At 39.3% G+C, this 26,697-nt stretch overlaps 3 protein-coding genes across 8 annotated transcripts in view; 2 read left to right on the forward strand and 1 right to left on the reverse strand.

Moving 5' to 3' along the window:
• shf (Src homology 2 domain containing F) overlaps positions 1-7,312 on the forward strand; it is a 91,426-nt gene extending 84,114 nt beyond the window's left edge. For all 4 annotated transcript variants that reach the window (XM_085382206.1, XM_085382357.1, XM_085382284.1 and 1 more), the window contains one exon: positions 5,315-7,312. In XM_085382206.1, the coding sequence (XP_085238332.1) occupies positions 5,315-5,501 (187 nt within the window). In that variant the 3' untranslated portion in view covers positions 5,502-7,312. The remainder of the gene's footprint in view (positions 1-5,314) is intronic.
• Positions 7,313-14,493: 7,181 nt separating this feature from the next.
• Positions 14,494-20,707, reverse strand: ubl7b (ubiquitin-like 7b (bone marrow stromal cell-derived)). Of its 3 annotated transcripts, none has more exons than XM_085382540.1 (11): positions 20,611-20,707; positions 20,009-20,210; positions 19,733-19,852; positions 19,554-19,639; positions 16,531-16,615; positions 16,385-16,442; positions 16,164-16,297; positions 15,944-15,993; positions 15,656-15,832; positions 15,367-15,480; positions 14,494-15,193 (listed from the first exon to the last, which is right to left on the reverse strand). In XM_085382540.1, the coding sequence occupies exons 2-11, from the start codon at positions 20,181-20,183 to the stop codon at positions 15,053-15,055; spliced, it is 1,140 nt and encodes a 379-aa protein (XP_085238666.1). In that variant the 5' UTR covers positions 20,184-20,210; positions 20,611-20,707; the 3' UTR covers positions 14,494-15,052. The 3 variants fall into 3 exon arrangements, with proteins under 3 accessions (XP_085238666.1, XP_085238783.1, XP_085238732.1); XM_085382657.1 differs by lacking the exon at positions 20,611-20,707 and adding an exon at positions 20,409-20,562; XM_085382606.1 differs by lacking the exon at positions 20,611-20,707 and adding an exon at positions 20,398-20,554.
• Positions 20,708-24,401: 3,694 nt separating this feature from the next.
• cd276 (CD276 molecule) overlaps positions 24,402-26,697 on the forward strand; it is a 71,649-nt gene continuing 69,353 nt past the window's right edge. The window contains exon 1 of the mRNA XM_085382747.1: positions 24,402-24,652. The gene's annotated coding sequence lies outside the window, so the exon portion shown is untranslated. The remainder of the gene's footprint in view (positions 24,653-26,697) is intronic.

Below are 26,697 nucleotides of genomic sequence, written 5' to 3' on the forward strand. Positions count from 1 at the left end.
CGCTTTGATAGGAATGTGGAGTTTTGCTGGATTTGTTTTGACAATCGTTGCTACCAGGTGTCACGGCTACGGCGTCGGAAACATAATCAGAAATATGAAACGGCCTGAAAGTCTTCCAAAACCAACAGTGTTTAACCGGCTTCGATATCTGTTACCAAATAGTCTTGTCAAACTGACTTTATATATGCTCCATTAACCATTGCAGGCAAGGTTCAGTCCCATGACATTTAGAAAAATCTCTGCAACTATGTGGGAGCCATCAGATGAAATAAAACTGTAGTATGTAGAGACACATTGATTAGCCTTTGTTCTTTGAGTGGAGTCAGCCTGCTGGAGGCTTATATAACTTGGAAGACAAAGATAATAATTCTGCTTGCTGCTGCTCCAATTCTCTTGACAAGTACCGTAGTCGACTGCCTGTGTAACTCCCTGTCTCATTGGCTGATCATCTGTATGACTGCTTCTTGTTCTGCCTTGCTGACTGAAAAGAAGACGCACTGTTAGGATGCTGACTTAGTACACTGGCTTTTGGATGACTGCAAACAGCAGGAGAAAAATATTTGTCTGAATATGTAACAATTGTCCCAAATGTTGTCATTTTGAATTAAATGCATTGTGTCGTAAATGCATGCTTAAAGCTAAGCACTATAAAAAGACAAACAGACATGTTAACAGTTAATGCACAGATGTTTTATTGCATAGTCATTGTAGAAGACTGGCACACAAAACAGTCTAATATGAAGTTACTGGGAAAGTAAAACCAAAAGAATTTTCCTTGGAGTTAGGAATATGTAATAATGTCAGTTTAAGCAACAAAAATAACTTGTTTAGCACTCAAAAGACACATATTGATGTGTGTAAAGTGCAAACCTGAATATGTGATCTAGAAAAGTAAAAAGTCTGCTTTTTTTTTTTTTTTTTTAACAAAATGGTAAAGATAACAAGTGAATATTTTTGCTGCGGGATGATGATATGCAGAGTAATGATGAAGACAGCGAGTTTGACGAAAGCCTCTCTAATAAGCAAAAGCCCCATTTTGAAATATGAAAATGTAGTGTATAATTTGTGCCAGGCTTGAGAGTATTAATCCATCCATCTCTCTCGTATGTTTAAAAAGAGACTGGCCGTCTAATGCCATTGGGGTTACCTCCAGTAATGAAATAGCTGATTGTTAGATTATCTGAGTGAGGGAGAAGGGAGGCGGGGGAGTGAGGAAGGCCTGGAGCCATGAAACTTATTTAGCTTTTTTTTTTCTATACTGAACACAGCCAGGCCACGATAAGAGCAATGGTCAGTAAAGTTGTATTTAGTGATGAGAGGTTAAAACATGTTTTAACCTTCTAGTTCAGTAATGGTCTCATTCCACTAATCCACATTTAAAGGATGTTCAGATGGACCTTTATAATAATGGCCTGTACTATCAGAGAACAGTTTGGAAAGTGTTTTCGTGAGGTCGGATCCTTCTGCTCCCCTGTTACTGCGCTTTTCTGATGGTTACTCTTTTAAGAGATAAAACGTTGACTGGCTTCTGTGACACATTTAATAGCTGTTTGTCAGTCTGAAAACAAGGAGAGGACAAAGGCCATGCCGATGAGGTCATTAGTGTTGATGCAGAATTATTTACTCGTCTCGACTTAGTGAGAACTATAGAATAAAGTGTCTCGAGCACTTTAGGAATACCTTTTCACTGTCTGTTAGAGCGTTTCGCTCCAGGGCCTACTTTCAAGGTTTTTTGGAATCTTAAGTAGAATGAGGTTTAATGTTGCCTGGGAATAGCTGTGGTCTGCCAATAGCACTGGAAATCAGTGGTTTCCCCCTGTTATTCCACACCCTGTTGCGGGAGCTCACTTTAACCATATGAGATCTTAAAGTTGTAAGCAACCAAACATCTTAGGAGTTTAACCTTCTTATTTTTGTATTGATAGACTTAAATAACAGCAGATTGTTCATAATTTCTGTGTAACTGTGTGTCAGCACATTTGGGTTATAGAATCTTGTGCTCTTGATGTAAACCAGCTGAAACCTAGAAAACGATCGTCATGCTCATTTGTGGAAATGGCATGTCCCTACAAATATGAGTTCAGCCTCCTCACTCAAGCCCGTCTCCCCTGCTGCCACAGAAAATGAGTGGAAACCCAAGGTGAAGATCCGACATGTCTGAGGTTACTGAAAAATGTATGAGGCCGCGAGGTGCCACATATGTGTATTGCATTATTGATAAAGACAGACGTCACTGAGACCTCCTGCCTCAAGAGTCCTCTGGCCTTACGGAAAGCATTTTTGTCTGCTTTTCCCTCCTAAACCCCTTTTTATGTTCACCTGTCCCCACCTGCTCCTCTTCTTTACTCTCAGTGGAGAGAACCTTTTTTTTTGGTATTTGAGTTGTATTAAAGCCTTCACAGGGCTTTCAAAGCACAGTGTCATTTCATTTTTCACGTCACGAGAGAGCTCTGCAGAGCCTGTTTCCACTGGTTGAGGAGGGGAAATGTATCCCAAAGACTGTTTGATGCCAGTGGGGTAAATGGGGTAAGTTAGCAACTTACTGGTGTGTTCTATCGCTGGAACACCTCCAAAGACACTATTTTTGAACATTTTTAGATGCAAAATGTCAGCTTCATATTATGACACATAATAGACGAATGACTGCATGGAGCACAAAAATTAGCCTGACCTTTCTCAGCCGAAGAACAAAACTATGCCAAGAGTTGTTTGTATGTTTAGTTGTCTGCCACTTCACCCACTTACCTTAGCGTCGATAACGTACAGAATGGTATCATCCCAGGGAGGTTTAGTGTATGCTAATATAAAATCATGAGTACATACGACATCCGATGCCCAGAAAGGCTTAAAGAGGTCAGCCCTTTTGCTATGGTTCACTATCTTGTTGGCATATGACTTTGCTTTTTCTGCTGCCTTAGATTCATAACACAGAGAGTATCAATCATGAAGCCATCCAATATATGGAAGGAGAAGATAAGCTGTGATTGCTGTCAGGCTGTTCCTGCTCTGAGTGGTACTCGGTTTAAATCAAAGTCATAAACCTCAATAAACAAGACAGCACACCTCCCCAGTCAGATTAATCCTGATTAGACAAATATAAGTTCACGAACGCAGTGTTATGATAACACCACAAAGGCCTGTCTTTTCAAAAATAGCCCCGTATTCATTTTATCAGCAACACTGCCGTGTTGCTCTGTTGTCCTGGTTTCTGTCTCTGCAGGACTGTAACATAATAAGCAGCTTTGAGCACCAAATGGAAAATCAGCTGGGAATCTAAAACTGATGCTATTGATGTGTTTGCCTTTTTAAGTGTGCCTCTGTGTAACCTAACACCGTTCTCCCAGCGCTCCATGTGAAGATTCATCAAATGCACTTTGCAGGAAAGATTTTTTTTTTTTTTTTTTTTTTTGTAAATGAGCTCTGAAAGCACCATTTGCAGAATCATAGCATTTTAGAGACCCGTGGCAACGGAGATTTGGAAATCTGCACAATAATGGAGAGGTGGCACTCGTGTGTATTTCAGTTTAATGGCTTAGAAATCCTGCAGCTTTTTGTTTCAGTTCTTACACATAAAAAGCTCCGAACTAGCTTTGAAATATTTTGGATATTTATAGTAATAATCTCAATCATGCTAACCCCAAAACACGCACTTCTTTGTCTGTTAAAATAAAGAAAAATCTGTGCTTTATTCCTGATCAGTGTCCCTAAATTGAACCTGTGTGTGTATATGTATATATGTGTATGTATTTATATGTATATATGTATGTATATGTGTATATGTATTTTGTTGTTGGTTTTTTTGTTTTTCCTTTCATCTTATTGCTATCTTTGTTCTGGGTTTTCTCTGTGCATCAGAGAGAGAACATATCCACCGGCATCATACATGCAATTAGGAGATAAGTAAAGAACGGCCTGATGCTTCAGGTGCCTAAAGCCAAGTTGTCACTCCTGTTCATCAAAGATAATGGGCATAACTACAAAAATATGCATATATTTACTGTGGAAAAACATAAATTTATTTGCTGTAGTTGCTTCATGTGGCAGCCTCATCAACAGCCTTGACAGCCCACTGCTCCTGTCTGTTGTGGTTAGTGCATTTTCACAGTTTTCACAAGAGCCCTGCTCGGTATAAACTTTGAAGCACAGAATGGAATAGTGTAGATTATACTGACTGGCCTCATAAGTAAATACCTTTACAGCTGTTATCCTTAGGTTAGTGAAAAATAGGAGTTTTATTACTACATGTGGTTAACATATTATCCCCTCTTACCTTTTGCACGAGAGTTTATTTTCCAAAAAATAAATGTTAGGCAGGTGCTGGTGCACTTTATTTTTGAGGACAGGTTATAATGTCAATGAACTGTGCCTAAAGCAATCATAACCTGCTGGAGGTATTAGCTGCTGATTGAAAAAGCTGTTATGCTAATTTAGTCTGTAAAGTCAAATTACTAAAAGAGAATATTTACAAAACATGCTACAGTGAACATTAGTTTTGTGTCACTTACTCGCTAAAGCTTACTGTTGCATCTCTTCCCAAGTGGGAAAAAAAAAAAGTAATTTTCTATTTTAAAGCAGAAGATTACTTGCAAGCTTTTAAAATGTATTGATCGAAGGCTCCTTGGAACACGCGGGGAGCTTTTAATTTGCTGTGCATTTATTGCTGCAGCTTGAGTGATTTATCCTGGGGGTTCATTAGCCTCATCCTTATGCACTGCATGTGAAACCCAGCACCTTAAGCAACCTGCCTTTTAGTCCCCTCCCCTGACACCTCCAAAGTTATCAGAGGTAATCCAGCTTTCAGAGCGCTGTCACATACTGTGGGGAACAACTACTGGAGAAGTAAATGAGGGGAAGCTGACAAAAGAGGATATCTGTTGGGACTCCCATAGATTGATGCTTTTGACATACTTGTTGTCTCTTGTTAGTGTTTTTTAAGGCATGCTTGTGGTGTGACTCCAGGAATGGCAATATCAGTCTGCTCGCTAATCGGTCAATACGTTGCTTTGATCCATACTGATATCTCCCAACTACAGTATTTAGAACCTCTACAAATTGGCTCGACTGTTTTCGACGGTTTTGAGTGAAATGTCTTTACGTCAGCTGAATGAACTGTCATCAAATTCCTTTTTGGGTGAAAGGACAGAGCCTGAAGCAAGGAAAGGCCTCTTTGCTCCTGAAATATAGGAAGTGGGGACAAAACAAATTATTTTTTTCAAAGATTTTTTTGTGTCAGAGCATGATAAAAATAATCTGGTTTTGTCTTGTAAAGATCAGAATTTTGTTTTGAGCTTTTTCTGTCTTCCTCTGTCTCCAGGAGCAGCCAGGGCTTCATGCACATGAAGCTGTCACGGACCAAGGAGAACAAGTACATCCTGGGCCAGAACAGCTGCCCTTTCGACAGCGTGCCTGAGATCATCCATTTCTACTCCAGCCGCAAGCTGCCCATCAAAGGTGCTGAACATATGTCCCTGCTCTACCCTGTAGCCATCAGGACACTATAGTACTCCAGGTCTCTTGCAGGCATCTGCTTTGCAGTACTTTGGGCCAATCTGTGGCTCGCTGTTTCCTGTCCCTCTGGAAAGAGCCCACTAGGCTCACGGGAAGATGAACAGTGGCATCCTAAACTGCTGATCTTGACTCACCTCACTGGCCAACAGATTCCAGACCTGTTTGAAGGCCCTCTGCTTACTATCTCATACATACAGACTCAGATTTGCAGAAGTTTTTTATTATTTTATTTTATGTTATGTTATGTTATTTTATTTATGATAGACATCTGCTTAGTAGATCAGACTGACTATCTACAGAACATCATTTCACTGACTGTTGAGCTGATTACCCATAGCACTTAAGACGTAAAGAAAAAGAAAGGTACAACTTAACGTTTGTCACTGGGATTTGCCTTTTAGCATAAACTGTTGTACCCTGTGAGTACACAAAATGACGATTATATTTGAAATGTTTGTTTGAGTGTCTCATTCGGTTAGGCTCTGTTGCTACTGTAATCATATTGCAAAGGGGATTTGAAGATTATAAGACCTCTGTAAGGGAAGCAACATTTATGATGCATGTCGAACGATATTGTCCACGTGTGCCTCATACAGTGGCCGGGATATTAAATAAACTGGCTGTGTATGAATGGAGCGTCCCCAGCTGCGTGGAAACAACAAGCCTGTGAGCTGTGCAGACTGATCTCTCTATTTTGTCATAGTGCATGTTGTCTGCTATCCATCATTGAGTGGGTGTATCACACCAGTGACGATGTAAGTACCGTGGTGTTGAGACAGGCAGGAGAGCATGATGGATGGGTCAACCCATCTGACACAGTACATTTGGCTGAGGCTAAAGACCAGAGCCTGTCCAAATGGACCAAATTATCCCCACTACCCCTGCTTAGAATGGCTTTGCATCGGGAGAATGAAATATGCTTGTATTGTCTACCTCAGAAAATCAATTTCATTCGCCCATGTGCAGATCAATAGGTACAATGGGATTGCAGACATTGATCTGCTCTCTCTTCGACATTCCCAATTCCCTTAAAGAATGCATCATTAGTTTTAGGAATATGCTTTTTTTTTTTTTTTTTTATACAATTAATCTGAGATTTGTTTAATGAAAACACAAGCAGTTTTTTGTTTTTTCAGATCAGCAACTGTATGTATAGTGACTATTATAATACTGTGCAACGTAAGAAATGTTTGGTTAATGCCTTATAAAATGCATGGGTCAAATCAGTCCGCTTAGATCAGTCTATTTCTAATTCTGCTTTTAACAATTGTTCTGTGACTGTAATTTATTCTGGGGTGATTATTACTGATGTGTTACTCCTTTGTGATTGGCCCGTTCCCCCCCACCCCTACCCTCATCGTTCTGTGCCAACGTGATCGTGTTTTATGGGACTACTCCAGCCTCTTTTGCTGTGGTGCTTCAGCATTTTTGTTGTTTCCAGTTCTGCTAAGTGCAAGTTTGCCTCGGTGGCCTCACTCTGGGACACAAGTCACCGCGTCTCCTGTCCGACAGGATTGTCAAACCTCGTGTGAGAGACGATTGCGTACCCGTCCGCACACACATCGATTACAGTCCAGCGTGTCCAAACCGGATAATCACCTACCTTCAACCTGTCATGCTTCCACTTTTCATTAAAATCTCCAGATGTCTATACTAGGTGTAAGCGTGAGTATGCATGTGTCCAACAGGTCTGTGTGTGCAGTATTTGTATGCACATGAGAATGTGTGCACACACTCAGAATTGCAGTCGTTTTCTTCTTATTATTATTTTTTTAACCCCGCTGGCCCCTGGTGACAGGTACAGCTCAAACCTCTTAGATTGTCACCTCTACCCCCCCACCTATGGCTGACTTTTTTCTTTTTTTTTTTTATTTGTTTGTTGTTGTTTTTACCCCCTTTCTTCCTGTATTCTTTCATTAAGCTGATTGGATTTTAACAACTCAAAGTAATGACATGCTTGCTTCTAATGTTACTGGCAAATTATAAGCCGAAGAAGCCGGTTTTCCAACAGTAGTCGCACCGCGAAGTGATTTTAATAAGGCTGCCTGATGCATGTGTGACCAAACTTCTTCTTCATTGGTGAACTTTAACACTTTTTATGAGCTGAAAAACCCATTGGTTTAATGAGCAATTAGAAAAAAAAGTTGGGGGGGGAGAGGCTTTAGTCCTACCTAAAAGTTACAGACACTAAGAGTTAGAAACTGACTTATGTCAGCATGACCACTCTGTATAAAGCCAAATTAACTTTTGGCTTTAATACTATCTCTGCTGTGTGCTATGCAACTATAAACTACAGTCATTGAAGGGAAAATGTCAGGTGTGTGCCTCCTACAAATGTTAATGACAAATGTGATGGTACAAGATGTCTGCCAGGAAGAAATTTAATCACTAGAGTGGCATTAGTAAAAAATAAACTGCAGAATGTGGTATGTATTTAGAGGTATATTTTGCTGGTGCATTAAGTGAAGAGACAGGTGCTGTTATCGCATGAGGGTGTCTCATCATGGCACTGCAGCTTTATCGAGGAATAGTGCATTGTTGAAGTGGACCTATGTGCTTCTCGAGAGAAGATATCCAAATAGGAAATGCAAATTTAAAATTAACCGTGTGTGTGTTGAATTCTTTATGTTGCGAATGTTCACTACTTAAGAGATCAAATGTTGAAAGTAGCTCTTTATTAAGTTACTGCTGCTGATGAGTGTTACCCTACTATAGGAAAGATCCTGCGTATGATGGCAGCACTGTCTAGAGAGAGGCCTTAGCTTTGGAGAGTAAGAAGATGGAAAGATGTAGAAGAAGAATAAAGGAGACAGAGGAGAGGGTGTTCTTGAAAAAAGGGTGACGCAGTCAGCAGACGCTCTCTTTACGTTTGTGTATCTATTTATGAGAACCTGAAAGAACCCTTCTCCTCCCTCGGAAGTGTCTTAAAGCTTGTGTGTGTTGGTGTACGTACACACACAATGTGCATGCTTGAAGCAGTGTTTGTTGAATGAGTGAGTGTGTGTGCGCGCGCATGTGTGTGCACTGGTGTAAGCAGCCATCAGCCACAGACTTGCCCTGAGACTTGACTGTGGTAAAGTGGAAACTTTGAGTTTTCTTTGTGTACATTTTCGTGCCATGTATGTATGCACTACTTCAACATATCTCTGTACAGTCCCTCATGGCCAAATGTATATATTGAATGTATTGTATGGGGACATAGAGGCATCAAGGTTCAAAATAAATACAAAATAAATACATTTCAAAAATAAAGTTGGGTTTGATTTGACAGTCCCTGTTTTACACTGACTCAGATCAATAAAGCAAACTCGTAATTATTTGGTAAAAGAAGCGGGGGAAAAAGACCCTTTTCAGAATCTCAGCCATGACCAGTTACCATGGTGAGGCCCTTCAATAAACAGTGAAGAGCGACCATTGTTTGAGTCAAGGACAGAATGCTGAAGCTATTATCAAGCCAGTACTGCAAACCCTTGTTGTTCTTTATTGATCCACTTTGTTGCAGTCTCGTAATATATTTTTCACTCTGTTCTTCATTCCAGTACAATTATCTTGACTTGCCTTTGAAGTTTAATTGGCAGCGTTTCCTACATTTAGTTTCCCGGTTCCCTTTAATCACATCTTTCGGCCTTTATTGTACATCAGAATTATATGTAAGGTGTACTCATCCATCCTAGATTTTACAGAGTGTGAATAATACATGATTTTTTTTTTAGCATTTGGAAAAAACCTCAAGTGACAGATTGAGCAGCCATTTCTTGGCCAACTGTTAATTTTCCCTGGTGATGGTTTTATTCATAGGTCTGTAAAGGTTTCTGAAACAACTGCTAGAAAGAAGAAAAAAAATCAGTGCCGTTAATTTGTTTAATGTGACAAGTTTTTTGTTTGTTTTTTAACTTTTCTAAAAAATGTACTTCCTGTAAATGGATAAAAGCTGCACTGTTTTCTGTTAGTTCTTTACTTTTCAACCAGACAGTTCACCATGGCACTATCATATACTGAGTCCAGCTGTTGAAGGTAATTGGAACGGTGAACTATGCAAAAGCCACAACTTTAGGTTAGTTTAAATCAAATTGTTCTGTGTATTTTCTTTTTTTTCAGCAATTTCTTAGCAGAACTATAAAATAAAAAATGACAGTGAACATTGTCGGTTTACATTTTCCTTCATTTTCTCATACCCAACACAAATTAATCTGACTTACAACCTCGGTCAAAAAGAGACAATTAAAACAGAACTTTGCATTTTCAGTTTTTTTAACCACTTACGCAGCTTAGGTTCATGAAGGGAACTGGAGCTTATCCCAGCTGCCACAGAGAGAGATGGGGGAAAACCCTCAACAGGTTGCCAGTCCATCACAGAGCTAACACAGAGAGACAGACAATCTCACACTCTCACATCCACGCCTAAAGCCAATTTAGAATCACCAGTTAAACTGAAATGCATGTCTTTGGATTGTTGGAGAAAGCTTTGTACCCTCAGAAACTCCCCTCAGTAGTTTTTCTAGAATATTTACCCTTCTCTTTGCTTCAATTCTGTTCTCCTTAAGAGAAGCTCCGTGAAGGGTTAAAGCACCCTGGATGAAATGCATCAAAGAACCTTTTGTGGGCAAAAAGTGTGCCGCAAAAGAAGGCTAACGAATAAAAGCATGGCTTGAAAGCAATGAATGGGCCACAAGGGGATAAAATGGCCTCGTGTCTATCAGAAGCTCATTTCATATTCTGCTCAGTCACGATGGGCAGAAAGCAATCTCAGGTAACAGACCTTATGTTAATAACATGTGAGTTGCCTCCTTTCAGAAAAACAAAAGTGCATGGAAGCCATTATACCAGCCCTATCCCATCCTCCTGCAACAGCACGTCAGAGGATTTCATCTAGAGAATAGTGTTGGTAATGTTCTGCTTGTCTTTGAAGCTGCTTGATTAGACAAGCTTTTACACCATTTCAAAAGGCCTGATATTGATGATTTCTATTGGCTTATATTGATTTATATTGCTTATATTGATTATATATTTATATTGCCCTTAATGACACACTCCAGAACCTTGCTCATTACCTGAATCCCAGGTCACTCTGGGAATAATTGGGCAGATTTGTGCCAGCTTCAAAGCTCAGGGCCTGATTCATTAAAAAGGACCCTTTTCCAACTGTATAAGCCATTTGTGGTCCATGTCTTAAAAATATCTGATTTATCAAAGCTAGTCAAAAGCTCTATCATCTAGGGTTGTAGTGCACTGAAGGCACCTTGTGATAACAATGGCAAAGCCCAGTAAATAGGGCTATATTGATCTACAAAAACACAGGTAAACGGTCAAAATAAAAAATAAAAATGAGTGTCTGTTCTTCAAACTTGCTGGTTTCATGTGAAAATGCTTTAATACCATATCAAAATGTAATTGTTATACAATTTAAATAGAACTAATCTGTTAAATTTTGGGGGGAATTGTCAGATCTTATATATTTATTATACCCATACTTGGTGTGTGTGTGTGTGTGTGTGTGTGTGTGTGTGTGTGTGTGTGTGTGTGTGTGTGTGTGTGTGTATATATATATGTATATATATACTCGTATCGATATTGAACCGTTCGATACAGTGCTTTCGGTTCGGTACCCATATGTATCGAACAATACAAAATACAAAACAATACAAAATACATTTTTAATTTATTTTATCAACTTTTCATGCTGATGATGCTGTCTGTGTTGAGCGCTCAGTGGATCTGCGCTCGACAGTGCAGCCTAGGCGGAGTAGTCAAACGCAGATTCACTGAGCGCAGGGCAAGCTAGCGAGACAGAAGTTAAGCTCTCCTTGCAACATGGCAAATTGAACCTCCCCCACCCTCATTCAGATCTGGCGTTTGGAACTATTTTGGTCTTCATGTGAGGTATGACCCTGAAGGTAAGCGCGTCATGGACTAAAGTAAAACAGTATGTTGGATGTGCCATGCAATGCTCAATTACATGGGTGGGAACTAGTGTGTTAGCGCAGTTAGCTCGTTAACGTGTTGGCCGTCCAGCCCCATGCACGGGGCGATCTGCGGTAGCTCGTTAACGGAGATTTGCCGTGTTATGGCGTTGACGTCATTTCAACGATTTACGCTGACAGCACTAGGGGGAACACAACAAATATGACTGCACATTTACACCGACATCATCCTAGTGCAAAGACAAGTGGAAGCAGAAAAAAAACAAGCACGCATGCTACAAACTTTACCCCAGTCATTTAGACAGCCGTTAGCACATGATTCTTCTTATGGGGACCTGATATGTTTAATATGCTGCTGAGAATATAGCCCAGAAGAAGCGTATAGTATAGCTTTTATTTTGGAAAGAGCCATTTCTCTGTAATAAACTCTCTTTTCCAAAGATGAGTGATTCCTCAATCAGATACAGGGCTCGCGATTTTTCCAGTCGGGCTACCAAAATCTATCTCTGCCCTGCCCGTCGGGCTATCGTAGGAAGGAAAAATATATGTCAATGCTTTTGCATTCTTTCGGAAATGTAGCTGGGTAATTATGTCATTGGCATCGGTGAACCACTGCCAATATGTGACATATTGAAATCTTGTTTTTTGCTTTCACTTTGCAATCGTGCGAACTGTGTATAGAGAGTGACAGCACTGATCTGTGAGTGATGATAATTTGCGCATCAATTCCTCTGACATTGTCTTATCAATCGTTAGCTTACTATGCAAACATGACAAGTGAAATCTCCTGCAGCAAGCTTAAACATGTGAAAGGTTGATCGCGCAGAGAATCGCTGAGCTTATGTGAGCGCGTGTGTAAAAGCAGCAGGATATATATTGTAGCGGGTCAGGGCTGTTCGGGGTTCTGTTTGTACAGTTATGTTTTGTTTATGTTGCCATAGTGACGGTGACGCCCTCTCGCTGCGACGCTGTGTCCTTCCGGGGTCAGAGGGCGCCCTGTGTGGTGTTGTTGTTGTTGTTGCTATGCTGTTGCCTCGCTGAGCAGTTAGCTAGCGGTAGTGTTCTTCTGCAGATGTCAATAAACGGCTGTGCTCCCTGGCTAGCTCACGGGAAGCAAGACCAAACGACACCTCCGTCTCCTCCTTGTCTGAGCTCGCCACAATATTTTAATTCTGCTGAGCCAAATAAAACAGGTCGGGGTGAAGAAGTGACAGCCAAAGAAAAGCTTACCACAAAACGGAAAAGTTATGACAAATCAGACTATAAGGCAAAAAGAAAGTGCAGCTTTATGGTTTCATGGACAAAAGAATTTCTGTGGCTGCAATATGACAAGCGAAATAACCAGGGCTGCACATAAGTGGTCCGCAGGTGCGCATTCGCTGTCAAAATAAAAAACGGGCACAAGATAAGAAGTTGCAATGCGTGTTTGCATACATAAGATTTTCAGGAGGAGGACAGACATTTGTTTAGAACTCTTAAAGATGTCGAAGAAGCAAGCTCCTTTAAGCAATTACTGTGATGTTCCTCCACCTCCAAAGAAATGTCAGAAGGAGTCCGAACCACAAAAGAAGCACGTATTCTCGGAAAAGTAGTTGCAGGAGGTGAGCTGGCTTCAAACAAATGATGAACGCACAGAGATGTGGTTCGGAATGTGCCGTGAAAATTTAATAAATGACAAATTAAAAAGGCATGAACATTTTTTTTTGTATCAAAAAAATATCGAACCGAACCGTGAATTTTGTGTATTGTTGCACCCCTACTATATCTCTCTCTCTCTATATATATATAGATATATATATATAGATATATATATATAGATATATATATATATATAGATATATATATATAGATAGATGGAAAGGTGAAAACAGAGTCGACAGGTACCAACAGTTTCTATAGTGTTTTATAATTTCAGGGATTACACAGTCAATACTACAGCTGCCAACAAAAGGGACTTAAATATGGTGTGTAATAACATGTTTTCCATACTGTGTGTGTGGCAGCATTTCGCACACCATCGAGCATCTCCATGACAACTTCTCATAGTGCCATTTGCCACAGTAAACTGTTCAGAATAGTATGGAAGCTGTGCTTTAGATACAGTAGTATGCATTCAAAACACCAGTATATATAATATGAACTGAATTTATTCTGCAGCTAAAGCAAGCACCAATAAGCCACATCTACTCTGTTGGCTTCAAATTAAACAATTCTTTCTGAAAGACTGAAACGGTCTCCTTTTTAATATGCAAGAAAGGCAATGGCACTTTTATTCACCATTGTTCTTTTGAACCTGTGACACAGTTTCCTTCAGCACAATAGAAATGCTTTATTTTTAAAATACCCTTGGAGGCAGTTGGAGGTGGAAATTGCCCGCAGGTGTGCGTGCATATAAAATGGTAATGGGGACAGACAGACACAAAGCGCTGTTTGGGTGCTGTGCTCATGAAAGGCCAATCCACTGATTGAGCTGTCACATTCACAGATGCCGTAATAAAACTAAGCAGGGCAATTACTGTAGATGGAGAACGGTAGGTAGCAGAAGAAGAGGGGGTGGAAGGGTGTATGTGTGTGCGTGTTTGGGGGGGGGTTAACAATATGTCCTCCCCTTGAATACCCCAACGGGAGACAACAAAACAAAGCAAATGTATCCGTCTGTAATAATGCTGGGGGGAAAGGGGGCTTAACTAATGTAACAATTCTCCAACAAGCACAGGAATATCAGAGAATGCTAATAAAGCTTTCACCTTATCTGTGCAACTTTTTCTTTTATGCTGATGTCTGTCTAGGCGCATTGTGCTCCTTTGAAGGAAATGAAGGCACACAACTTCAAACACAAACCATTTACCAAGAAATGTTCAGCAAAAAACTGATCAAACCCAAGACTTTAAATTAATAGGGGGGGTAAAGGGCAGCAAGTGTGCTAAGATGATAATCAGGCAACTCTCCACAGTACTAAACTACTGCATTGCCATCTAGTGTACACAAAGGGGAATTGCATATGCAGGCAGGATAATGTAAATACAGAATAAGTGTTACGTGCATTAAATGGAACTTCTGGAGCTGAAATAAAAGAAGATTTTATTTAACACATTTATATGAAACAACAACTTGAAAACTGATCTTTTATAGAGGTGTGGGAAATGTTAAAAATCTACAATGGGCCATATGCCTGTGCATACCTTCAAGTCATTAGGCAGAAAAGAAACCAAATAAAAAATTGTTAATTTTAGTCATTACAAAATTAAATCAACATTTAAACCTGACGAGTCAATTAATTCTATTAATGATGGTATATATGGTAGTAAAGAAAATATAGCCAATACCTTTTTAAATGAACTTTGAGTTGTATTCTTTAAGGTTTTAATACTGCAAACAAACTATAAATCTGGCATGGACAATGCTTGAATGGTAATTATGAACAAGTTTATTAGAAGATTTGTCTCATCAATAAGAAACAAAATGGCCTGTGGAGATGAGCTGAATTGCTTCTGTTCTTTATTGGGAAACGTTAAGCAATCCTTACACTGTCACTCATAATTTGCTCTATTGTTTCTGGGCAGCAGGGTGACCAGCTTTTTTAAGCTCTCTTATCTATAAAAGGCTGTCCGTGGGGTACGGGCTCAGAGTCCTTGGCCTCCGGCAAATATGAGCTCGAGGGCAGCCTGGATGTCACCATCTGTGGCCTGTAGCGCCCTCAGCATCAGCTCCTCATCCTGAATCCCCATATCTCTGAGCTGCTGCATCTGGGACTGCCAGCGGCCCTAGCAAAACAAAAACATGTTCAAGGCCTAATCTTTTATCCACACATAGCCCTGTCTAAACAAGCTTGCAGCTGCACTACATACCTAAGCCAATACCCATTGAGGAAAATGGCAGTTATATTATTATTTTCTCCATAAACTGAACACATGTGGGATTTATTCAGTTAGTTCACCTGCAGAGCAGACATGTTGGTGGCTTGCAGAGCTTGCTGTAGTGCTTGGCTGAAAAGATCGTTACTGACTGGTGTCCCTGCTGGCATGGGGGCTATGCCACTGGAGGGGTCCGACTTAATCAAAGACAGGATGAGAAATAAAAGCAAGCAATGAGTGTTAGGAATAATGCTTTTGTAATTTTTTTTAATGTGTAACATTATAATCTTAAGTAAATTTTGCATAAATGTACTATTTTAAAGATTTATGCATGTTTTTGAATATCTATCGCAAAATGGAAATAACCCTCACTTGGCTTGCCGTTGTCGGAGTGACAGCGCTGCTATCAGGAGTGCTAGCAAGGGCCAGTGCAGTTGCCAGCTCACTCTGTGTAATAGGTCTCGGTCCTGTTGCTCCACTATGGCTCAGGGACACTGGACGCATTCCTGCAGAGACTCCGCCTCTGTTAGAGGGGCCTGCTGGGCTACTCTGTCACACATATTTAGGCACACCAAGTGACGTTATGGCTATTAACAACATTAAACATCACACGGCATCAGTGTTTCTATACATGATCTTTGCAGTTTTGTATTGACTTACAGACTGGAATTCATCCTCATCATCTGACATGCCCTCAAACATGAAGCCTCCTGCCAAAAAACACAAAAAGCTTTGTCTGATTAATAACCTGGACATTCACTTAAAAGAAACACGCACAATATTATTAAAAGGAAGAAACAGCACAATGAATTTTAGATGATTTTGCAGTTGGAACTACTTTATCGATATGCTCCTCCTTCAGTTCAGTTATATTGCTTACCCGGCATATCGCTGTATGAACTGGCTGATACATTGCGAGAAGAGCTGGCACTGGACTGAGCGGGCATACTGCCTGCCACAGAATGCAGGACCAGGATGATGGCATTGACAAGGGCCGGATGTGAACTGATTAACCTATGAGAGACAGACAACCATCCACCGCACTGTACATGAATATTATGCGTCATAACAGAGCTGAAATCAGAGGAAAGCCATACTCACCCATCCAACATGTTGGGGTCTGTAAACTGTACAAAGAGATCTTTATCCTGGAGAACTCCTGAGTGTGGATTTAAGGAAATTGTTACTATTTGCATGGTACAACAAAACCCGCTTAAAGATGTTCATAAAACTCAGAATGACCTTACCTAGAGCAACTGGGTCTGACCTGAGTCCAGGTGTGGCTACAATAATCTGATCCAGAGACTCTTTGTTTGTCAGCATTTTATAGACCTATGAGAGGGGAAAAGACAATAAATATAGTAGCAGAAGAAGAAGTGGTGATGTAGCAGCAGTTACAGTAACAGCTGTGGTATTTACTAGTGTTTTCTTACGATAACATATGAAACTTCTGCCTCTCTGTTAGGGTTAGCTTTGTTTCTTTGATCGCAAACTCCTCAGAGACCATCAAGAGTTTAAGTAACCAAACTTGGCACAAGGGTGCATCTTAGGACCCTCGAGTTTATAATCGATATCAGAGATGATAAGATCATCCTGTTGCCTAACAACCAACTAGCAAACTAAAATGACTAAATTGTAGTATTATTCATGATATATTATGTCATCAAGTGTCTTGGCAGCCACCAAGCAATGAGCTAAAAAAAAACCTGTTTTTAGCCACATGAAAGCATCTTATTGTTTTATTTTCATGCCAGTAACATCTCATTTATAGCCTCAAAAGTTGAATTATACATGTCTAGCAACCAGTTAGCAATTGGCTAAAATTACCCATTTTTAGCATATAATACTACTACTACTACTACTACTACAATAATAATAATAATAATAATAATAACAATAATAATAATGGATTGCATTTATATGGCGCTTTTCAAGGCACCCAAAGCGCTTTACAATTCCACTATTCATTCACTCTCAAATTCACACACTGGTGGAGGCAGACTGACAGAAGCGAGGCTGCCATATCGCACCATCGGCCCCTCTGGCCAACACCAGTAGGGTAGGGTAAAGTGTCTTGCCCAAGGACACAACAACCAGGACAGAGAGCCCGGGGATCGAACCGGCAACCTTCCAGTTATAGATGAGCTTGTTGGGAACAACATCTATTAAATCTACTGTAGATGTTATAGGTTAACATCTATTAACCTGATTTTTTTTTGTTTCACTTTTCTCGTGGCAATGCAGTCTATCAGTATGCCAAAAAGTACAAACAGGCCAAGCAATACTGTAGCATGGGCAAGTACTAGTTGTTCAAATACAGTACATTATATAGAATGTAAATGACAAGTTGAGGATGATAGCAATGATGTTTGAGGGCCATAACACAGCACCCAAAGCATGTGAACTAACAAGTACGTCTGATTATATACATCTACAGGACCTACTGTATCATCTGACCTGACTTTTATGAGCTACACTATATGGACCAAAGAACTGGGGCAAACACTTCATAACTCTTTACTCCCTGAAAGGACTGAAAGGATATCACTAAAGCACTTCTGGATGGATGCAAACTGCATTTCGTTGCCCTGTACCTGTGCATGTGCAATGACAATAAAGTTGAATTCTATTCTATTCTATTCTATTCTATTCTATTCTAAAGGTCACTATAAGTAACGGTTGAACTTGTTTTTCTGAAGTGAATGGCTTCTGCCATATGTCAGGCCTGCTTAAAGAACAAGATTACTGGGTTTGGTCTCTGCCTGTGCAGCTTGGAAAAACCCAGAAACAATTCCAATGGATGTTAAACAACATCTCTTTAAAAAAAAAAAAAAAAAGATTTATTCTGGGGTGTCAGAAAACTCATCATTAAGGGTACGGGGAGTTCATCAAATGCTGTCTTTATGGGGGAAAGATTTAATAATTGAATAAGGTGCCCCTGGAGCTCTAGTGGACCAAGGCCAAGCAGCTCTTGTAATGCATATGTGGCACACTTGTTTTGTTCATATAGTGCACTATCAATAGCAGTGACTTATTTATACCAGTTTATGTAGAATCCACCTAGTCCAATCTTTTTTTAAGCCAACATGCTGTAATGTTGCTGAGATTGAATGCTGCAAAGGCTGCAACAGTTAAACTCATTTATGTTTAAAGCAGCTCCTAGTGGCCTGGGGTCTGTTTATCCATAGCTCCGACATGCAACTAGGGTGATGCAATCAGAGGTAAACACCACTGAACAAAGATGTGACATCATCCAAAGGACAGTGGAGAAGATTCCAGCATGGTCAAGGACAAACGCTTATTTGTTTACTTATTTATGTATTTATTTTAGTTTAAGGCATGACAAAAATAAAATTTTGTGCCTGTGTCAAATAACTTTATGCAAGCTGTGAAGCCACATGGCCTAAAAAAAAAGAAAAGAAAAATAAAGAGCTAAGCCAATGAATTATGAATGATTTTTGTTTTTCCATTCTTACAGCTGATTCATGTTTTCACTTGATAACTATTCCCTTAACTCAACACAAAACAAAATTTCTTTTCTGGAACTACACTTCTGTCTGTTCAAGGCATGTAATCACTGTAAAAATAATAATAATAATAAAAAAAAAAGCACAAGAAGCAGCTGTGAAACCACCACAAAATATTTCCAGCTGAGTGGTTCATATTTAGGGCCAACTGTTTTAAGCATACTTGTCATTAATGGAAGAGTACAATGTCTTTCAAAAACACAAAATGTCAACACTTGTGTACTTTTCTCTGAAAGATGAACTACCTTGTCTAATGGCAGGGCTCTGGAAAGTAAAGAAGCTAATGATAGAAAGTAAAGAAGCTAATGATAGCTTCAGGACAAGACATGAGACTCAAAGTGACCTTCAGTGGTCCCATTCTACTGCATGCGTCAGTTGCAGGTGCTGAAATGAGTTTCTTATTCCGGTACTTTACTTCAAATAGAGTTAACACATCATGGACTAACACTGGAAAACCAATGTTAATTTTAAAAGTCATTAACTAATCTAATATACTGTGCATAACAGCATTCACGCCTTGCTGAAACAGCAGCTTGTTTACACATTTGCCTAACAAGCAAAAGATCTCTGATTCTTCTTTTCCTCAAACAAAATTTAGATATTAGCCAAAATGGTTGTTGTGGAGAGAGAGAAATCTCATAAGAAGTGAATGAAGGATCAAGTTCTTTTTAACACTCACTAAAAATTAGCTGAAATCCTAAGCAGCTCAGTTACCGTCAGTGTGTTTCCTCTCCTCTACTCACCGAGTCCCTGTAGGCCGAGCTGAGAGAATGAAGAGCAGCATGAAACACCCTGAACTCCCTTGCTGCAGTTACCCTGTTTACTGGCTCTGGAAAATACAAACACACATTCAGATTCACACGTTCAATGTCATTTACAGCTTAAACACAGTTTTAAGCTTAAATGATGCATACACACAGACCTGGACTACTCTCTGGCTCTGGCCACGTCTTTTTGAGGATGTGTAAGGTGGATCCTGGTTGAATCCCACAGGCATCCAGTGTAAGGTCATCTTTAAGTTTGCGTCCACAGTGGACCAACTCTGGTAAACACACAGAAGAGTGGTGAGATTTTCACATAGAGACATGCACAGATTTCACTGACAGCTAAAGGATGATGAACAATAAGCATGCACTTCATGCTGTATGTCAAGGTCTCATATCAACCCAAGTTTAACAGTGGAGGTTTTTGGGTGTACCTATTAGTTCAGGGTCTGGGATGGAGTCTGGGAACTGAGCTGCAACAAGCTGTTTCAGGGTGGCGACCCTGTATCCTCCAGGTGGAACATCACCTGGCATCATCTCCGGGAAGTGGAAGGTAGATTTGGGCTGATCAACCAGCTTCAAAGACAGATTCCATTCTGACGAGGCCATCTCTTCCTGTTTAATAACCCTACACACCTGCAATTAGTCCACAGAACACAAGCTTAACACAGTGGGGTAGACCACAACATATACACTGTTAGCTAACAGTATAATATTACACTTCACTCTGCTTCAGTGTGAAGATAAGGCAGGTCTTTTTGACACAAAATAAACCTCAGACCCATGATCCACAGGAGGAACTCACGACAAAATGCGCTATTACCTGACGATTACCTTTTCTACGAGGTTGTAATGAATCACGTTACCACTCGACCCGGTTAGCTGCCTAGCGTTTGCTCACGAAGCATGCCGAATTTTCTAAATTAAACTTTTCATGCCGTTTAGTTTGGGTGATTTAAAACATTTTTTTTAAATAACTGAGCCTTACAGAACTAAGAATAAAACTAAAACTCTATACGAATAACTGCACACTCACCCTTTTGTTGTTGACACTGAATTCACTTCCTGGTTTTAGTCACGTGTCTAGGTTGCGTTTACGTCCACTGTCCAAACGAAGGAGTTTTCACTTTTCTGTGATATTCATAGATAGATATATTTTCGAATATTTGTGATGACTCTTTAATACACACACACACACACACACACACACACACACACACACACACACACACACACACACACACACACACACACACACAAATGAAAAATAAATGCTAATCCAACTTAGCTCTCGGTCAGACTGTTACATCAGTATCTCTATCCCACGTCATCTGTGGGAACACCACATAGAATGACTTTCATATCCTACCTGTCCAAGATGGAATCAGTCCAAAATTCCCCAGCCCTCAACTGATAAACCTTTTGTAAACCACTTTTTTAAAACTACCTTGATCGCTGTAGTAGGGATTCACTTAATACCAAAATGGGCTTTCATGCTCTGAAATCAGTATTCAGAGAATGGGCATCAGTTTACTGATATGGAGATTACTAATGACAGAGATTATTAATGACTTTGTGTTAACAGCTGTGGATAGATTATATTTTATATTATATTTTCTTTGTTTTCTGATGATGCTGACTTAACTATATTGGACTGACTGTCCAATAAAGTGCATGCAGTATATACTGCACTGAATGGTTAATTAGTCCACTTTTACATGCAGTATTGAAAGAAGGTTTTACACAGAAACATGTAAAACTCTGAATATTGTTTCCAGGTGTGAGGAAAGTGTTTTGAGAGCCTTGCTGAGGGAACTGGTAGTGTTACCAATTGGAATAAACAAACATGCAAATATTCTAATATAAGGAATCATTAATATGTAAATTCATTGGTCACTATCTATGTCTGTTGCATAAAGCAGATTAATAATGACATTCTTCCATATCACAAAATCAACATCAACAAAGCAAATAAAACAACATCTCACAAAACAGGGATGGGCTATGGGCTATTATCACAAAGGTAAACAATACTATGAATAATAGATTATATTAAATGAGCCAATTATTTTCTAGAAATCTTGATTTGATTGGTTAACATGTGCTACAACATTTAAAAGACTAGTCTGAATTACCAATAAACCGCTAGACAAGTGTAAGTGGCCACTTTGAATGAGCAATAAGTGCCCTTGGGTAGCTAATCAATTACTTTAGATGAGCAATTAACGAGTAAACATTTGTGAAAAACATAATTGACAGGAAATATGTCAGCCTGTTTCTCTGTAGCTGTACCTATCCATTACTAATCTGTCACTGAAGGAAAAGGAAGGGGGAAAGAAAATTTTTAACATGCTTTTTAAAGTTCATAAAATCAGGATTGTATTATAATGCAAATCAAATTTCGGGGAATAACTGGGAAAAAAAAGTCCTACTGCTGCTAATACCATTAAATTATACACTTCTGTAATCACCTTGTTATCACCAGTTCTGCAATCATTGATAGACTTTATCAAAAAATTATACCCTTTATACAAAAAAACAACCTTTATGTATTATCCCTTGCATTGCTTGTATTTGCTGCTAATATCCTACCAAATGACAATGTGCACAACTATCGACACATTCTCAGCTTTCTTTCACTCCAGTTTCCCTCATTGTTTAGCAGCTCTTAGGTGTCTGTGTGGGTCTGGCCTCTGTAGAAATTTCTTTCTGTCTTATTTTGCTTGTTGTTTCTAAAGTTTTGTGTTTAGGTTTGCTTACACTCCTGTCTCATTGTCTTTATTTTTTATCATCTGTGTGCTTACTCTGCTTTGTCCACTTCTCTTGGTTACCCTTATGTATATTAAAGTCTACTGTCTTCTCCTCAGCCTTTATCACCATGCATGTTTATCCTTCTAGTGTGTTTCCCACTCTTATTCTTGCATGTTTGTGGACTTTTTTCATTTCTGAATTGGATCGAAGCAACAAACAAAACATTACCTTTAGTAGCGAATGAGATCCATTCGCTACTAAAGGTGCGTTTTGTGTGTGTTTACTTTGCCTGCCTTCTCAGTCTGCATCTAGGCCCCAATTTCAAGCTTTTTGACAAATAATTTTGTTTTCTCCTGAAGGGTATACTATAAATGTATTTCAACACAACCAAGCTTTCTTTGCCGTAGCTGGCTCGACAAAATTCAAAACCCAGCTGGATATGATGGGTATCATGACAGCGGTTATCAACTTTCTCAGTTAAGCTAGGCTTTTTGCTTCAGGCTCTGTGCTTGCTCACAAGAAAAAGTGCATTTCATGGGTTGCATAACTCTTCTTTCACACAAAATGATCCTTATGAGCGCTGACTGCTCCAATAAGAGACATTAGCAGATGATGATGATAAAATTGTGATGAAAAATCAATAAAGAACATCTAAAATATAACAGTAAAATGCAATCATGTTGCAAATGAGACAAAAGATTAATACTGTATAAAATAGTTTATCTTGGGCTTTAACAATTTAACAATTTACATGAAGAGTGGTAAACATTTAATTCCAGTTTAAAAAAAAAATATATATATATATGTATATATATATATATACATATATATATATATATATATATATATATATATATATATATATATATATATATATATGTATATTTATCACTGAGCGCACTCTAAATACCACTATATTTTTTTCTTTTTTTTTACATCTGCACATTAGAGCTCTGAAATGTCAAACTTTAATCAATTTAAAGATACATTTTTACCATCCCATAGCCCATAACTTTAGTTTGTCAGCAGATCAAAGTGAAATTAATTTGCCAAGCCATTAATATCACTTTGTAGCACACCCCTCTGTTATTGTGTTGTTTTGTTCTGAATGTTGTGTTTTATGAAATACAGCAATGCTGTATGTGGAAAGAAAAGTCGATGACTGCATGTGGGGAAAAAAAGTGTGCCAAATAATGCTTAATTTATGGCACCATGATTGTGTCCATTTCCATATGTATTTGGCTATGGAGAAGGGTTTTCAATCAACCTAAAAGTGCTCCAGTGCAGTCCTCCACAATCTCAACTGCAGATTGCTGGATGTGGGTAGTGCTGTGTATAGGTCGAATGCTGACCAGAACAGGGAAAAGAAAAAGAAGAAAACAGCAGAATCCACCAAGAATGGAAGAAGCACAAAAAACCCATCAAAGATATTACAAATAATTGAACATTGTATGAATATTGCAGACAGTGGCTGCAGTGGACAGTTTCCATTATTTTTATTTCGTTTTTGTCTCTGTGGCTGGCTGATGGACCAAGAACAGCACAAGCAAGAGTATCATACTTTTGACACAACCCCTATCTGACAACAGACACTGTTTGTAGCTCTTCACAGACTGCCACAGATGTCCAGTGCACTAGCACTGCTGAACCATAATTTCCTGTTTAGGCGGCACATGGATGGTGCCAGTGTGTGGGGGGCTTTTTTCAGTGGCGTTGTTTTCAAATTGCAACCAAATTGCAAGCATCCAAAAATGATTTACAATAATTTGTGTTATCCCCGGGTGAAAACAAAAATTTGCCAAGCACAATACAATTCATTCTTTCGTTATTTGTGTGTGTGTGTGTTTTTTTATTTTATTTATTTATTAACCTATTAATTAAAAAAATGTACATTTTACCACATTAGGGCCACCATACCTTTTAGGACCATACGATCTGCACACACTTGGACTTGGAAGTACTCAGTCAAACCATGTATTTATCCTGAAATACTGTAACGTGGCAAGAAAAGTCGATGAGTTCACGGAAAAAAGGTACGACACTAAATGGTTAACTGGGGGATGGGGGTCAGCATGACATCACTGCTGGACGAAGCAGCAAGGAGTGGTTTCTGTGAAGAGCTCCCCGTCCCAAATCAATGGAACATACCCAAACACTCAGGAAAAACGCCCTCTAGTTTTATCCAGCGTCAAAACAAAGTGTTATAGCCGTGCTTTGCTCTAAGACGAATGAACTGCTCTGGAAAATCACACCGCCAGCGCTGAACAGAGAAAAGAGTCGCCTCCGCTGGAGGGTTGGTGGTTTTCAAGTTTCTCCCTCTTGTCATGGTAAGCATTTATACATAGTGTTTGGGGGCAAAAGCACCAGCTAACCGGCATGTTTTGTTTGTATCATAGTGAAAAAGCTAACGGGAAACTTAGGTTATTTTAAAAGACGAGCAACAGCTGGGGAGAAGGGAAACTCCACGAAGTCGGACCAGGGAGGCGCTATGGCTGACTTAAACAGGCTTAGTCTGCTCTGTTCACCGGGTCTAGAGACACGTCTGGTACAGATGTTTGTAGCTTACCTTTTAAACAAGTCGTGGGCCTACTAAGCTAGACCGTATACTCTATCAAAAATGGAGCTAAAAAGCTCATATTTATGAATTAAACGGACTGCGCCCTCGTTTGATAGAAAGTGAGCATTGCATTTAACGGTAGTTCCAAATAAAGTAACATTCATAAAGAAGCTGCTTACTACTGCAATATCTTCCTCCAGTTTCCTCATATTTTCTTTCTTTGTGTTTTTGATTGAGCTGTGGCGATGGAGGCCCGTGTTATATTACCGTTACTAGATTCAAACAAACTACATGTGGGGTAAATAGTACCCTGGTAGTACTAAAAAGTCCTACCAGACTGATAATTTGATATATCTAACCTAAAATCACACAAACAAGCTATGCAGGCTAAAGGTTTGAATATTAAGAACACATATACTTTATTTACTTTGAATACAGTTTAACACCCCTGTTATAAATTTAAATAAAGGCTAAAGTTTTTTTGTGCGAGGTCTCTTTACACTCAAATATTTCCTCCATTAACTGTTATAACTGTTAACTGCTGTTTCAGCCGCTGTTCTGCTTCAGTACAGATCTCTTATGTGATTTTTATGAGACTTGTATGTGTTTACTTTTGTAAACTAGAACCAAATCAGACAAATCAAATCTCAATATGCGGGGGATAAAAATGCTTGCACGCATAAAGTGGCAAACCAGGTTATCCTAGATTACATTGGTCACCAATCTGTACTCTAAGACAGATTGGGGCTTCATATTTCTACCATAGAAAGACAAGGCTTTCTCCTAATCTTTGCTTCTTAATGCAAAACTTGAAGGATAAGTTTTTCTCTAGAGTGAACTTCTTGGATGTCACAGCAGGATGACAGTCAGGAAAGTGAGGTTGCAATAAAATAATTTCCCCCAGGGATCAATAAAGTATTCTGATTCTGATTCTGATTCTGAAGTCGGCATATTTGCTCTTTAAAGAAAACAAGCTTAGAAGGTTGGAAGCCACAGGAATGGTACAAAGAGGATGTTGCCTGCCGTCATCCTGCAATTGTCACTTGATTGTGCAGCTGCGCTTAGCAGGCAGGTAGATCTACCCGTGGGAAGCAGGAGGATGTAGAATTTATCATTCAGGATATTTCTCTCTGAAAACTGATCACTGAAAAAAAAAGCAAAGAGCTGGCTAGGGGATGAGCTTATTTAGTCTTTTTTACAGGTGCGCTACCTTCTTTTAGTTCTTGTTTTGCTTCCCCATGCCAATCCACATGCAGCATATATCAAGAATGCCATAAGATAAAAGTTTCTCTAAACTTTGCAGATTACCAAGAGCCAAATATCGATTCATACAGATGTATACCCCTGCCTCATAGCCGTCACTAAATTACATGTTGAACACTAGTATGAGACTCAAGGTGGCGCTGTAGTGAAAACTAAATTCGGCATTCAGTAGTAAAAGTCAAACTTTTATACAGCTCCTTAGCCATAAGCCCTTTTTTAAAGTTTAAGATATGCTTTTCAGTTTGATGAGCGAATTATATGTTATATTATACTTTTATTAGGTAATGCTGTAAATGATTTGACTAAAGGAATCCAGTCATTCCTAAGAGGACTCAGGTAAAATCTAGTTATGCCTCTATATAAATTTCAGGGGCTCTGTTTTTGTCTTTAAGGTTAAAAAAATGTCAGTATTGTGAGTAAGGTGAATGATGGTCCAGATGATTTGAGGAGCTTGGTAACGATGCTTTATGCCAATCAGACATTTCAGTCAGAAAGGTGAGTCAAGATTTAATATCTTGGATTCAAGAGTGTAGTAGTAAAGAAAGAGGACCA

Source organism: Rhamphochromis longiceps, linkage group LG1 (genome assembly GCF_057381845.1).
Source record: "Rhamphochromis longiceps isolate RC_006_pf linkage group LG1, R_longiceps_female_GT1.1, whole genome shotgun sequence".
NCBI classification, from domain to species: domain Eukaryota; kingdom Metazoa; phylum Chordata; class Actinopteri; order Cichliformes; family Cichlidae; genus Rhamphochromis; species Rhamphochromis longiceps.

Excerpts from the sequence above, each read along its gene's own strand:
- ubl7b (XM_085382540.1), bottom strand. The coding sequence starts at position 20,183 with ATGGCCTCGTCAGAATGGAATCTGTCTTTGAAGCTGGTTGATCAGCCC. Across the intron at positions 15,994-16,163 it reads TTCATACAGCGATATGCCGG|GAGGCTTCATGTTTGAGGGC; the intron begins GTAAGCAATATA and ends GTTTTTTGGCAG. Across the intron at positions 15,481-15,655 it reads CTCCGACAACGGCAAGCCAA|TCGGACCCCTCCAGTGGCAT; the intron begins GTGAGGGTTATT and ends TCTTTGATTAAG.